The 13,975-nt window shown below is 50.2% G+C and overlaps 1 protein-coding gene across 1 annotated transcript; it reads right to left on the bottom strand.

Moving 5' to 3' along the window:
• Positions 1 to 254: 254 nt before the first annotated feature.
• Positions 255 to 9,894, bottom strand: RRAD (RRAD, Ras related glycolysis inhibitor and calcium channel regulator). Its single transcript, XM_069653315.1, has 5 exons — positions 9,756 to 9,894; positions 7,491 to 7,870; positions 6,132 to 6,205; positions 3,917 to 4,121; positions 255 to 1,777 (listed from the first exon to the last, which is right to left on the bottom strand). The coding sequence occupies exons 2-5, from the start codon at positions 7,852 to 7,854 to the stop codon at positions 1,500 to 1,502; spliced, it is 921 nt and encodes a 306-aa protein (XP_069509416.1). The 5' UTR covers positions 7,855 to 7,870; positions 9,756 to 9,894; the 3' UTR covers positions 255 to 1,499.
• Between the last annotated feature and the right edge of the window lie 4,081 nt (positions 9,895 to 13,975).

The following is a 13,975-nucleotide window of genomic DNA, read 5'->3' on the forward strand; positions in this document are numbered from 1 at the left end:
ATGCCGGGCCTCCTCTGTTTCTCTCGTGTTTTACGTGGGGAGAGAGAGAAACGCTGTCATCGTCTTCCATGACGCCACGGCAGTGGAAATCTTGTTTTGTTTTGCACTGCTGGGACGGCACAGTGTTGGGGAGCACAGCATTTAGAAATAGGTAGTGTTGCTTGAGCCTCCAGACACAACAATCCTCTGAACAGAGGCCTGCCAATCATCAGAAAAGAGGGTCACCAAAGGAAGGTTTCAAGAGATGGCTTAAGTGAGGGTTTTTGAGGATATTGTTTTTAATGCTGTACATGTCTCGCAACATCTGTACATATAGATACTGGTATAAATACAATCCTAGCTAGAAATTATATACAGAACAGCGTGCTTATTTCAAATCAAATATATTATAAAAATCATACTATACATCACACATTATTATGTACATTTTGTCTCAGTCATGGCATCAGTAAAAACCCTTTTTTTGTACAGTGCAAAAATATTGTGCAGTGCTGCAATGCCCATGACCCAGACACAACCTCGTAATTCTAAGAAGAAATATTACTATATTATAAAATCTGCATGTAAACAAGTATCAAATTCATCCAATAACAGTTATCCCCAGTGCAATTGGGGAAATGAGCTGTTTTGCCTACATTTTACTACTGTATCTATTAATTTCTAGTGGCTAAAAATATCACTACCTATTATCTACTGAGAGTACGAACCCGCGTACAAAGCTTCAAGTTATTTCAGTACAAAGTTACTTCCGTACAATGGCGGAATCAATGAAAATAGGCGATGGCGGGTGGGGGGTCAGTGCAGAATATTCTGATTATATGTCTGTCTGTCTTTTTCTTATTTTCCGGTACGTCTCCTTCCCAGGACAGGAGAAAAACATACATAAGGCGTACGTAAAACAGACCTGGGCACAGTGGTAGGGAGCTTCCGGTTGGTGGAGAGAGAACGGTCCTTCTGCCCTCATCCCCCACCCCAGGGCTCGCACATGGACTCGGTCATAGACATTAGGCGCTCTTTGAGAGTCAACTGCAGAGGGAATACATCCCAAGGCCACCGGTCTTCGTCCTACCAATTTGTTTGGTTGTCTTCGCTTCTAGTTGACATGCCAATTGACAGGATATCACTGTCCATAGAGTTCTAGCCCGCATGAAGGGCCCCTTTGAAGACCTGGACATTGCCAGAACCCCAGTGCTATAGATGACCTGAGATGCACACTAAACTGGGCCAGATAGCCTAGGCAAAATTACCACCCTCAGACAATCCCTCAATTTACTCGACGTCTAGAAGTCGAAACCGGTCACCACTGAAACACTGTTTATCTACCGTCTGACTCTGGCTCACTGACCATAAGGCATTAAAGAGAAATTGAACAAGTGGACGCTTGATGTGTCTATTTCATTGGTCACCAGCTTCATTTCAAGGAGTCTGCATAGTCCCCGAAGTCCTAGGATCGCCTTTGCCTGCGTGCCACTGGCCCACACTGGGCTTGTTGAGAGCTTTTAAAGCACAGACAGGTCATGGCAAGACTTGGATTTCTGCTTGAATGCCATCTTTTTGTTGTTTTTTGCCACAATCTTCCCCAGGAACCTTTTAGCCTTCTTGCTGATGCTTTCTCGACGTTTGCAGCTTGCCATGCGTCTGGCATTGTCTTCTTTGCTGTCCTTGCGCAGCCTGATCTGGCGGACGATGCCTTCGAAGAGGTCCTTCACATTGTGGTGAAGGGCTGCCGAGGTCTCAATGAATTTGCAGTCGAACACCACCGCACAAGCCCGGCCCTCTGAGAAGAGAAGAGAAAAGAAAGAGAGGTCACAACGGGGAAATGTCTGAGCCACAGTCCTGTCAATTAGTCACATTTCACTAATAAAGACCTATTGCACCCTGACTATCTTCACAATTCACAGGGATTGATGAAACAGAGTTCGGACACTTGGTATGCATTCTCCAAAGTACAATACGCCTGAAAAAGTCTGATCTCCCTCTTATTGGAAGCTCATGTTGCCCGTATCCACAGATTATGTAACAGTGGCTTGAAAGATGTGTGTCATGTGCAAACAGTCACTGGCAAGGTGAACTAGTAGACTGTGTCCTCTGGGGACAGAAGACATTGACAAAGTGGGAAGTCAGTGTTCTTCACGGTACAATAGTCATTAGTGGAGCATGTGGGCACTGCGGATACTGCAACTAATCACGGTTCAGAAAAAGCTATGAGAAAATGACCATGAACAATGTCCCCAATAAAGTGTGTACTTGTTGTCACGATTAACTGAGGAGCTATGTTCTGCTGTTTTGTATTGGCCTCATTTGGGCTTGAAATTGGCCTTAAAACATGTTCAAGACAATGTCATTCGTATCGGCCATTGCCTGCTCTGCTTGGGACATATCTCGTGCTTGAGGTCTTCACATGAATATGGTTCCAATTCATGTTCGTCCTATTCTCTCCTAGAAACTTGGGATCCGTAAAATGTTGGCGATGGGGTGATCCAAGTGTGTCAAGAGGATACGTAAAGGGACACCCATGTACGACTTATGAACTGATCACCTATCTCGCGCAAGAAAGCCTCAGAAGACAGGCGTGCAATGCCAATGAGCTAACCGGGCTTCAGCCCCCTCATCTCGAAATGTGAGTTATGGGGCAAGCCTTCTGTTGACAAAGCATCTCCCATGAGCCTGTCCTGAAACTGGCTGGATCAACACTTTACTGTGTTTCTTCAGAAAAATGTACTTGCACAAACGCAGTGAAACTTTAAAGCTGCTACTTTCAAGAAAGGCTTCCATCGCCTCTCTGCATATTGTGCTTTAAAATGTACTATTTGATTTTAGTATTCTAATTATTATTTTTTTTGAAGTTTCTAAAATGTTATTGATATTCATATGTGTTGGATGTATAACTTACAAAAAAAAGTACGATTTGATAGTTGGTCCCCACACTAGATCTTGTGGGTAGAACCGTGGGGGTGGAGCACGCAGCTTGCCCAGCCCAGTTTCTGAAGTGGCCCCTCCCATCACCAGTTAGCCCCCTCTCCCCCTAGCCCACTGAAGTTGATGTTTCGTTGCGTCCCTGTCCTAAGGTATTGGAGTATGGCCACCACCCACCCTCCATCTTACTCATTCTCTATCCTTGTAATCACAGGCTCCCACCTCCGTAGCCCGGTGCCTTTTGATCATGTTCCCTTCCCATGGCCTGGGTGGGTTTATTTTCAGCCAGTCCCTTTTCTAGCCTCATCTGCTCTTTTTTTCAGATTGCATTTTCATACCATTATAGAGGGAGGGAGAGGCCCATTGGTAAAAGTTAGATGCCCACCTCCCAAAATAAGCCGTCTTGTGGATTTAACATTAAAAAAAGCTAAGAGTTGGCAGATCTCGTGCATTTGTAGGACTTTCCTCACGATCAAGATATTTGGCATTTGTGAAGTACTAAGCTGCAAAGCCCACAAAATGCTAGGCCTGTGGTCTGGAATGCCTATTTCCTTCTCTGTGGAGATCCACCCCTTCTCCAGACTCCTTCTCCTAGCATTGTGAATCCGGCAGCCTAGACATGCGGATATGCCATGGTCAGACACCTTCCTTTTCCTTCACGTGGACCAGGCTTTCCCCTGCGTTCCCCTTTTTCTGAAGGATGCTTAAAGATGTTATCATGTGTTGCAGCTCCCAGAACTTTGTGATAATTTGACTGTTGTTAGCCTAATATTTGATCAAAAAGAGGTATTCTACGAGGAATATGGATGGAAGAGGACCAATCTGGTCTGGAGGACAGGTGTAGATTATCAAACATGTATACTTTTTTTTTTAATGGGCAAGTCACTTATAGAAGAGGATGGTTGCCTTCACTGGAGCCTAACACCCCCTACAGAGATTTCAAAATTGCGTAAGATTACGGAGACTCAAAGGCGTGATTGGTGCTCGAACTGATTCTTACCTTCGACTGAGACCTCGCGCGATCGGACCAGGTCGCTCTTGTTGCCCACGAGGATGATGGGGATGTCTTCGCTCTGTCGCGCTCTCCGCAGCTGGATCCTCAGCTCAGAGGCCTTCTCGAAGCTGGCCTTGTCCGTCACCGAGTACACGATGATGTAGGCGTCTCCCATTTTCATGCATTGATTCTGAAGCCAATGGGTCTCGTCCTAAATTGAAATGAATTGATCAGTGCATTCAGCCGCGCTGCCTGGAAACACCACTGGCTTTAAACACGGAATGATTTACGCAGCGCTATTTTTATCCTGGACCTCTGACAGCGCAGAGAAAGGGCACCACACAATGACTCCTATTATTTCGCAGTCAAAATCACTTTCCTTTTCGCTCTATCTCAGATCTGAAATGATGGGCTCTGCAGGCCTCTGCTCTGCCAATGACCTTGACAGCTCCTGCAGCCACAATCAAAGTCGCAGTAATTAGATCATGCCTTAGCTGGGGTTCGGTGCAGAGTCCATTCATTGCGATAGCCCGACTTAACATTCACGATGTACCAAGTATCCAACCTGGAAGGACGGAGTGTTAAGTCGACCCCAGGAGGAATGCAGGGCTCCTGACAACACAATTAAACTATTTAGCCGGTGGCAGAGGGGTTCCTCGGGATTAGACAGGGCCCCACATGGGCCTCTACTAGCTCTGCCAGGGACTGCAGGATGCACACAGACATCAGAAGCAAGCACTCAACTCACTGAGCTATCTGCTCATTAATTTTGGGTGAGAGGTGACTTTGGGACCAATTCAGTGTGCGCCCCAACCCCCTATTGAAACAGATGGAGCAGCATGTGTGAGGCCGGGCAAGAGAGCACATCCAACATTGGTAGGTATGGCTCACACCTGGGGGCCAACTGGCATTAGTGGAGAGCACACCCAACTCCGGTGGACCATACCATGAAGTAGGCACATACAACCACGGAATGGGGTGGACTAGGATTTCAGTCATAGAGTCACCCGGTCAGATCTCCTAGGCCAGGGACAAAGGGTGTGGTCTTCAAAGCTCAGAGTGGCCTTGACGCCTTCCCAATGTGGCTACTGCCAAACTGCTCCGACAGAGAAGACAGTCCTATTTAAGTGTGGCTTCAGTCGCGTGTCTCATGAGAATGTTCCAAAGCCGTGACATGCGAGATGTGCTTCTAACATCTCTCTGCATGGATGGAACCCAGGGTACTGTTTAGGAGGATGCCGATTGGTTGGATGCAGGAAGCCCAGGATTTTCATCCTTGTGAGGATGGGGTGACGCTCAAAGGCTCAGGGGCTCAGCGTTTTCCTATGTTATTGCGCCATTATAAAACGCTTCTGCGAAGCAAGCGATTTCTCTGAGGTTGCAGTAAATCAGTGGTGGGGTAATCAAAGGCAAGCGGGCTGAGGTGAAATCATGCGCTCACTGAGAGGAGCACTAATGTGCTTGTTTTGTTAAAAGCTGACTTAAGAGCTGGTGCATTCTAGGGATTCAGGCACTGTGGTATGAGTCATAGCGCCCTGCCCATCACTGCAAACTGTGTGATCCTGGACTAGTCACCCCATCCTTCTAGGCCGCTGTTAGTACAGAGCAGGTTCGGCGTGAACTCAAACGCCCATAGGGACTCACCAGATGCTAATAAAGCAATAGAACCCGAGGAGGGGGGGCATTACCAGTCGGGTAATGCCCCAGGGTGAGAGGTATAAGCCAGAGCGAAGCGAACTCTGGAACGGCAGCCGGTGAATCTTTGTCAGACGGTTAAGGACCCGGCAGGGGCCAATCAAATAGTTTGATGCAATCTGATTGTCCCTCGCCGGGTACTAATTATCGATAGCAACTAACAGTAATGTTAGAATTCAGGGGGCAGCAGTGTGGCGGGGACAGTGAAAGAAGCATTTCTGGGCTCATCTAAGGGCCGAAATTGGGTGGGTATTACGCCATTATCTGTGAAACCATGAAAAACCTGGGAGCTAATCCCAGAATCTCATATTGATGCAACGGGGCAATACCGGACAAATCACATGACCTCCCTGGGAAGCACCCAGAAACAGACTAAAAATCACCATTAAGCGCTACATCAAATGGAAGGAGGTGCATGCTGTACATGGAACACAGTGCCAATAACTGACTCTACACTGCACTAGGCGCAGGACACCCGCCCCAAACACACAGGATGTTCCAGAACTACTGAGAAAGGAATAAGTACCTGCTCCCATATGTCGAACACTAGAAGGCACGCTTCCTCGCCGTCCACCGCCACCGACCGGTCATAGGTGTTCCCTAGGGAAAAGCAAGGGCCACAGGGTTAGTATTCCAAGAGCAAGAATTCATAATGAACATTTTGTTCCCAAAGACCAAATATCACATGCCAGCAAATAGCAACGATTACATTATGTTTTTACCACGATAACAAAATGTAAGTAAGCAAAAGGGAGATGTGCAAAGTGACAAAAAAGACTTAGGTATGGCCCTTTTTTCCACTGATCAAAACTGTGATATTCTCTAATTTACAGTGAGGCAGGCCAATGTGCACACAGGGAATTCACAGGGGATTTATCTCGTGTGATAGCTGCATAAATAAACACTTTTGAAGAGAAACACGTTTCCTACATCCATTAACAACTTTGGGCACGATTCGTGGAATTTTTTGCATGGTTCAATGTGACTTCGCATTGCTGAAAAGTGATTTTGCACTGCCGACACAAACCTTGATTCATGGAACTGTGCAATGTGTATTTTTGCTGTGCAAGCTCAGTGCATAGTAATTTCTGCAGTACAAAATGACTTTGCACAGACTTTGCACGGCAAAAATACACTTTACACAGTTCCTTGAATCAGGGTTTGTGCCAGCAGTGCAAAATCACTTTTCAGCAGTGCAGTCACTTTGAACCGTGCAAAAAATTCTGTGAATCGGATCCTGTGTGTATAGTGTTATCCTTCTGAGCACATTGTGTGATCTTGTGCAAATCCCTGTGCCTTGCAAGTCTCTTCAAAAATTAGATGCCCATATGTGCTCATGTATATATCAACAATTAAGTCATTTTCGTTACAATGTTGCAGTGTGGGTCACTTAGAAATGGACATATTGCTATTATAAAGCAGTATATATGTGACGTGCCGCCAGAATGCAGTCTCGGAGACAGAGCACCAGACTGCACACCTTCAACTGATCTCTCGATAGCACCACAGGATGCAGCTACCATCAGGCAATCGCATAGGCTGCTCACATATTGAGTGCACCAAAGCACCCTATACTACCCTCCTCTCTTGACTGACCTGGATTATGGTCCCAGAGGGCGTTCAATCCACAAGCCCTTCATGGTCATAGCAATGATATATAGAGCACTATATGAATGCCAAATAACATAACATAAATAGTGCCACACAATTGAGGTCAACGCAGCAAGCGCTAGATCACCAACCACATCACCTAAAACCCTGGAGACTGCCCTTGGGTGGTCGCGGTGCGCAGCATAAATCAACATAACACAACGCCCTAATGCTGGCCTGGCAGAAAGCGTGGCTCGTGCTTGCGCGCCAAAGAAGGGTTTCCGGTGCCGCTTACCAGCTTCCTCCACGTCGTGCGCGTCCTCGATGCCGCCGAAGATCCGGGCCAGGCAGGACTTGCCCACCCCGTGCTCCCCGAGCAGGATGACCTTGTAGACGGGCTCCTCGGAGTCGCTGCTGGACGAGATGACGGAGTCGGAGGAGCCCGAGGCCCAGCTCTCGCGCTGCTCCTCGTCCGGGTTGTAGGAGGTGCTGCGCACCAGGTTGGAGAGCTCGCCCAGGGGCCCGTCGGGGATGGCGGCCTGCAGCTCCTTCTCGTCCACGGGCATGCTGCGCCGGTGCAGCTGCTGGTGGACCGACAGGGGCATGCTGCCGCGCCTCTTGTCCAGGTTCTTCAGTTTGCCGCCTTTGTTCAGAGTCATTTATTGCACTGAAGAGCTGCAAGGGGGAGAAATGGCGCGCAATGAGGCTACAGGTGCAAAGTAACAACATACTGCCTGATCTCGAGTGGCTAAAAGTCCGTCTCTGATCTCAGCTTTAGCAATACATGGTTTAACGGCTGCATGTGTTTACAGTGGAAACAGTCCTCTGGAAATGTCTTACAGATAGCTCAGGGGCAACGTGCTCGCCTTGGAAGCAAGGTGACACGGAGCATCGCAGGTTCGATCCTCGGGTCTGCGCTTAGATCCCTCTGGGTAAGCGCCTTTATCATATCATAAATGCCCTGTTATTTATCAGGATCACACAGTGTGGCGTTTCCAGAGGACTGTCTCCCCTGTGCAAACGCGCGACGTGATGGTGGAGGCGTTGTCTGTCAGGACAACATATGTCAATCATGTTGCCACACTGACTGCTGCATATTGGGCAGAAGGAGCCCGCTCGGCTGCACAAATTAAGCTAACACCAGTGACCGAGTCAAAATCATATGACTGAGTATAGCGAACAGCACCCTGAAACTATGTCTCACGGCGCTTTATATTGATTGCCATTTGCGCTCATTTCTACACCGACGCCCCACCACCAGCCTTTTATTCGTTTGCAAGCGGCTGGGGTGGTATACGTCTTCAATGCATATGCTATAGGAAGGGCGGGCACGCACGCGTTGTTTCTCTTGCACTCAGGCAAGAGTTGTGCATGAAGGCGATGATGCCCCAGAGCCGTGGCCTGACGCCATGGGCGCAGACACCGGCCGAGGCGCAGCGCGCACTTATGTGCTTAATGAGTGCTTGTGTAGAAACAATTATGTCCACTCAAGTAACAACAAAATGCTGCGCACAGTGGTGCGTAAAGGGTACTTTTTAACCTGAGCAGTGCGCTCTAAACAGTGCTCGTACCTCTGCCCATGTTTCACCAGGCAGACCCAGTCACTCGCCCGTGGTGCTGGCGGAAGGGTGTTGGGTAGCAGACAGTGCGTCGTCTTAGCTTAGAGAACAGACACGAGGTACATATTGTCAACTTCTTTTCAGGTGCAACCGCGACGAGGTCAACAAAATGACAAAAGTCGCACTATAGAAGGCTGTGGGTACATTTGAGTGGAGGGGGAGAAAGTGGGGAGGAGTTAGGGGCTGGTGTATGAACTATATTTATGACCGGAGAACGAGGCGACTTTGGGTCGAATCTCGGCTCCCCAACTCGAAAACAATGTCTGATTCTAGGCACATGTCTTCATCTCTATCCAGAGGTCTATATCGGTCCCCAGTATTGATGCTTTGGTTATATAAGAAAAGGCGCCCCACCTTCACATGAGTATCATGCCCCCGCCATAAGCCTCTAGTCTCAACTGCATTCTTCCCACAACCACGAAGAACGACATGTAAAACGGCACTGAGCTACCGGTGTCACTGTTCCACGTGTGCCTATAGCACACACACGCCTTCACTCTTTACATGTTCACCAGAGCGTTACTGTTGCACCAGAAGACGTGAGGCCTGATTTACAAAAGCGTTTTACAAAGGCTCAATCCCATTGAAAAACAATTCGTAAATCAGTCTCACGGACTCTGATCTGGACTCCTCTTCTGACAAGTGTGTGACCCTGAGCAGATTCCTCCATCCAGCCTGTGCTTGAACTTCTTTGCATGCTCCAAGTTTGAGAAGCAGGTTAAATGCCAGACTGCGTAGCGCTATACAAAGAGGTGCACACATTTGTAGCGCTACACAAAGAAGTGCACGTGCAGATTTCCCATACCAAATGTACGCTTAGAATTGAGTTGGCATTACACGGAGTCAGCTATTGCAAACTCTTCCCCGGCATAAGCTCACTCCTGGGAGAGGCAGTGCATCCAGGCAGCCTGCCATGCTGTGGGCAGAGCCCCGGGACTTACCTCAGGTCACTGTGCAGGCAGCTCCTGGGGATGAGAAAGAAGCGGTTCCACGAGCCCTGGGCGGGGATGCGCTGCTTGCTGTAGAGGCGGGCACCTGTTATCCCAGCTGGGCCAGAGCGGTTCTATCTGTCTGGCCGCGCCGCTCCTTCTTATGTATCCCCCAGGCAGCCCCTCGCCGTGACGTAGCCAGCGCCCCGCCCTGCTCCCTCCGGGTCCCCCAAGCTGGCAGGACGAGGATGGCTCAGGCACGCCGCTTACTCAGTGCAGTTGGCTCATAAAAGCCGGAGCTGTCAGGAAACCCCGGCTTTGGATTCTCTAAATAGGACTGGTGGATTGCGGTGTGTGGGTGTTGGAAACTTCCTAAGCGTGTGACAGACGGGCTCTTTACAGGAAGGACTGCGCGCGTTTAAACTTAACGACACGGCTGGAAGAGGGGTGGAGGGGGGTGTCATTCATTCAGACATACAGAAATGTATTTTAAATGGCATCACTTCACAATATAATTAAAAAGCTCTGGAAATGAATGTTAGTAATTGGCAATACAGCGCTTTATACTATGATTGTGTTACTAATGGATGTGGCCTCATGTTAGGCGCTAGAATAGAGCGTTGGCACGTCAGCAGTATTCGACACGAGACACGTTAGACTTCTGATTCGATGGCATGCAATGCAGGCTCCTATAATGCGTGACTCCGGCCCAATAATAGACTCCCGGCGCGGAATAATCAACATTAACTCAGTACTGTATCAACCTGCCCGGAAGCCCAGAGGGATGCATGCAATATCTGTGGAAGGAGCAACGCCATCCAAGCCCACCCCACCAGCGCTTCCCAGGGCTAGGGCTGTGCCAGGTGCCCAAACGCCATCCAACCCCACCAGCGCTTCCCAGGGCTAGGGCTGTGCTAGGTGCCCAAACGCCATCCAACCCCGCCATAGCTTCCACTGGCTAGGGTTGTGCTGGGTGCCCAAACGCCATCCAACCCCGCCAGAGCTTCCCAGGGCTAGGGCTGTGCCGGGTGCCCAAACGCCATCCAACCCCGCCAGGGCTAGGGCTGTGCCGGGTGCCCAAACGCCATCCAACCCCGCCAGAGCTTCCCTGGGCTAGGGCTGTGCCGGGTGCCCAAACGCCATCCAACCCCGCCAGAGCTTCCCAGGGCTAGGGCTGTGCCGGGTGCCCAAACGCCATCCAACCCCGCAAGAGCTTCCCAGGGCTAGGGCTGTGCCGGGTGTCCAAACGCCATCCAACCCCGCCAGAGCTTCCCAGGGCTAGGGCTGTGCCAGGTGCCCAAACGCCATCCAACCCCGCCAGAGCTTCCCAGGGCTAGGGCTGTGCCAGGTGCCCAAACGCCATCCAACCCCGCCAGAGCTTCCCAGGGCTAGGGCTGTGCCAGGTGCCCAAACGCCATCCAACCCTGCCAGAGCTTCCCAGGGCTAGGGCTGTGCCAGGTGCCCAAACGCCATCCAACCCCGCCATAGCTTCCCAGGGCTACGGCTGTGCCAGGTGCCCAAACGCCATCCAACCCCACCAGAGCTTCCCTGGGCAACCCCACCAGAGCTTCCCAGGGCTAGGGCTGTGCAAGGTGCCCAAACGCCATTATTTATCTTGTTCATTACTAACCCTGTACTGCACTTCCCCTCTCCCTTTCCCCCTTGCACTTTTCCCTTCCCCTCTACCCATGCACTTGCGCGATCTGAATGACACCTGGCCTAGTAGGATCGTTGTCTGTCTCCCCTTGTTCCCCCCTCCCTGCCTCGTCGCGCCTTGAAACACTTGTGTATAGGCGCGTTACAAATGCCATATCATATCATATCACTCTAGACTCTGAGGAGAAGTGAGCAGAGCATTATCTGTAAAACAGCTCAGCGTCCCAGAAACAAAGGGCGGTCCACCTGCATAGCGCCACCCTGACTAACTCCAAGGCACATGCCACTGGGAAGGATACCCACATGAAGGATATTCTAAGCCTAGCGCCTCGTGGCTAGGCGCCTGTATAAAGCACCCGGGCATTGGCTTGCTGGAAAGAGCTTCTTCTCAGTGACTTGGAATGTAGTGTTAGTGCTTCTCTGTTCTATGTGTGACATGGAAACAGAAACCCACATGCAATGCAGATGACCCCCCTGCACCTGCCAAGGTCACCGAGATATTACATTGGCTAAAAATAGCACCTGTTAATATGGCCCTTTTATTTATGTAGGGTATTTTCCGAGCATGAAGCTAGCTCCAGGAAGCAGGAGAGCATCGCTTCAGTGGTAGGGGTTACAGGCACACATTGTGTGGTTATACGGGGGAGCAGTGCACTCCTTGCAGGGCATGCCACTTATCACATGCAGGGTTTAAGGTCTATGGTCAGCTACTGGGGGACAGGTAACAGGGCAGAAAAGTGCGCTGGAAATGCTTCCTGTCAGGAGGGGGCCTGGGTGGGGTGGATTTTCCGAGGCGTGCAGAAGGTGTCCTTGAGGGAGGAGGGTCTTGATTTCTTTTCTGAGTTGAATGAGGGTGGGCGCGCGTCTGATGCTGATGGTTTTGAGCTTGGAGGGTCCAGCGGTATCGAGAGAGTGCTCTGTCTTTTTTGTATTCTGCTGCTCTAGCCTGTCCAGGTCCTGAATTCCTGTGATGGGCGACCACCAGAGATGGCAACCTTGTGTGCCAGGTAGCAGGCGTGCACTTAGGCTAACATTTTGGAGGTGAAAGGCTGACCCTTAAAATGTCGGGTGTGGCTCGATCTCCAGAGTCTGTGGTGGAGGGTCAAATATACTTGTGTGGGGGCATCTAAATTCTTCATGCATTCTAATGTGACGATTCTAGTGCAGCTTCAATGTTACAAGCAGTTAGCTCTCGCCTTTACATCTGAAAGCACCCACTTAAGAAATGCTGTGAGAATAAGTGGCCTCCTGTCCCTCCATGTCACTCCCTTGACATACAAGTACTAAGCCCACATCACGCCATGCATAGGAATGCAGGTGCTAGCAGTGACAAGTTTTACATTAGTAATTGCCGAGCCTTTGTTAAGTGTGAAGCCGCAGACACTGGTTATTGTATTTGACCTGCCCTGTCCGGCTATGGCTCTGTAGGTCAGCTGAACCAGGTCAAGTCAACATAGCCCGACATTGGGGGAGGAGGGCGGGGCTGAAGCCCGAACTGCCCAATGCCCTTTGCGCCACTGCCAGGTAGGCAGGTGTGTGCATGGCGGCGGCTTTGTATATGATTCAGCTAGCTTTAAATCTGCGGTCTGCTTGTAAGGGGCGCAAGTGAAGTTTGATGAGTGTGGCATATGCGGTCATTATTGGGGGGACCTGTGATGAGGCAGGCCGCAGCATGGATTTGCGGTGTTATTGCGGTGGTTGCAGGTCCTTTCCGCAGTGCAGGTGGGAAGGGATCCAGCACCAAAGGGCTATGTTATCAAAACGTTCTGTTGTTACATTTAATATTAAAATGTGGAACCCACACATATGTAAAGCACACATCGCTCCTTCCTGCGAGTGCATCACTCGAATGGCTCGACACCGTGGAAGCTTCAGCGTGCAAGACAAAGATGCTGCCTCTGCTTATGTAACTAATTGGTTACACAGAATCAGCGACACGCACTAGCAAATGACCGCATCGCCCTGCCACCGTCATGCCTTTGAAGCACCGGCCTGCCACACTCTTCTCGCTGTGTGTATAGGCGTGCGCGTGTGTGTGCAACATGATGCGAGAGTTTCTTTGTCTCGAGTAGGGCGCTGCAAGGATGTCACTGACTGGTTAGAACGAAGGCAGAAGCCCTCCGCCAATCAGCTGCCTCTGAGAAGCCTACTTCCCACTCAGCAAGAAGCGCATCCCGCTCAAAGCCGCGGTGACAGAAAAGCGGCGTGTGCCTGGGGCGTGCACTTCCGCGTGTGTCGTCACCGGGTAGCAATGGCTTTAGCGCTCCAAAGAAGGCAAGCGCTCGCCTGGGCTGGTTCCCTGCACATACAGCAAGGGCTCTCGGCCGAGGCGCTCTTCGGAGTGCACTCAGCGGAGTCGCATCCTGAGTGAGTTGGCTCACGTCGTATTATTTCATGGCCCAGTGACGCCAGTCGCAGGTTTCAGGCTTAACCACTGAATCGGCGCGTGTACCCCAACGTCAAAGTGGAGTCTAACTTTGCAATTGTCTGGCTGTACACAAGTGCACCATGCCACAAGCAGTGCTTTCAGTGGGGTAAGAAATTGAGGGGATTAAGGGGGTGGAGGGGGGGGCTCA

The sequence above is a fragment of the Ambystoma mexicanum genome, chromosome 1p, assembly GCF_040938575.1.
Source record: "Ambystoma mexicanum isolate Mex_15411 chromosome 1p, UKY_AmexF1_1, whole genome shotgun sequence".
NCBI lineage: Eukaryota > Metazoa > Chordata > Amphibia > Caudata > Ambystomatidae > Ambystoma > Ambystoma mexicanum.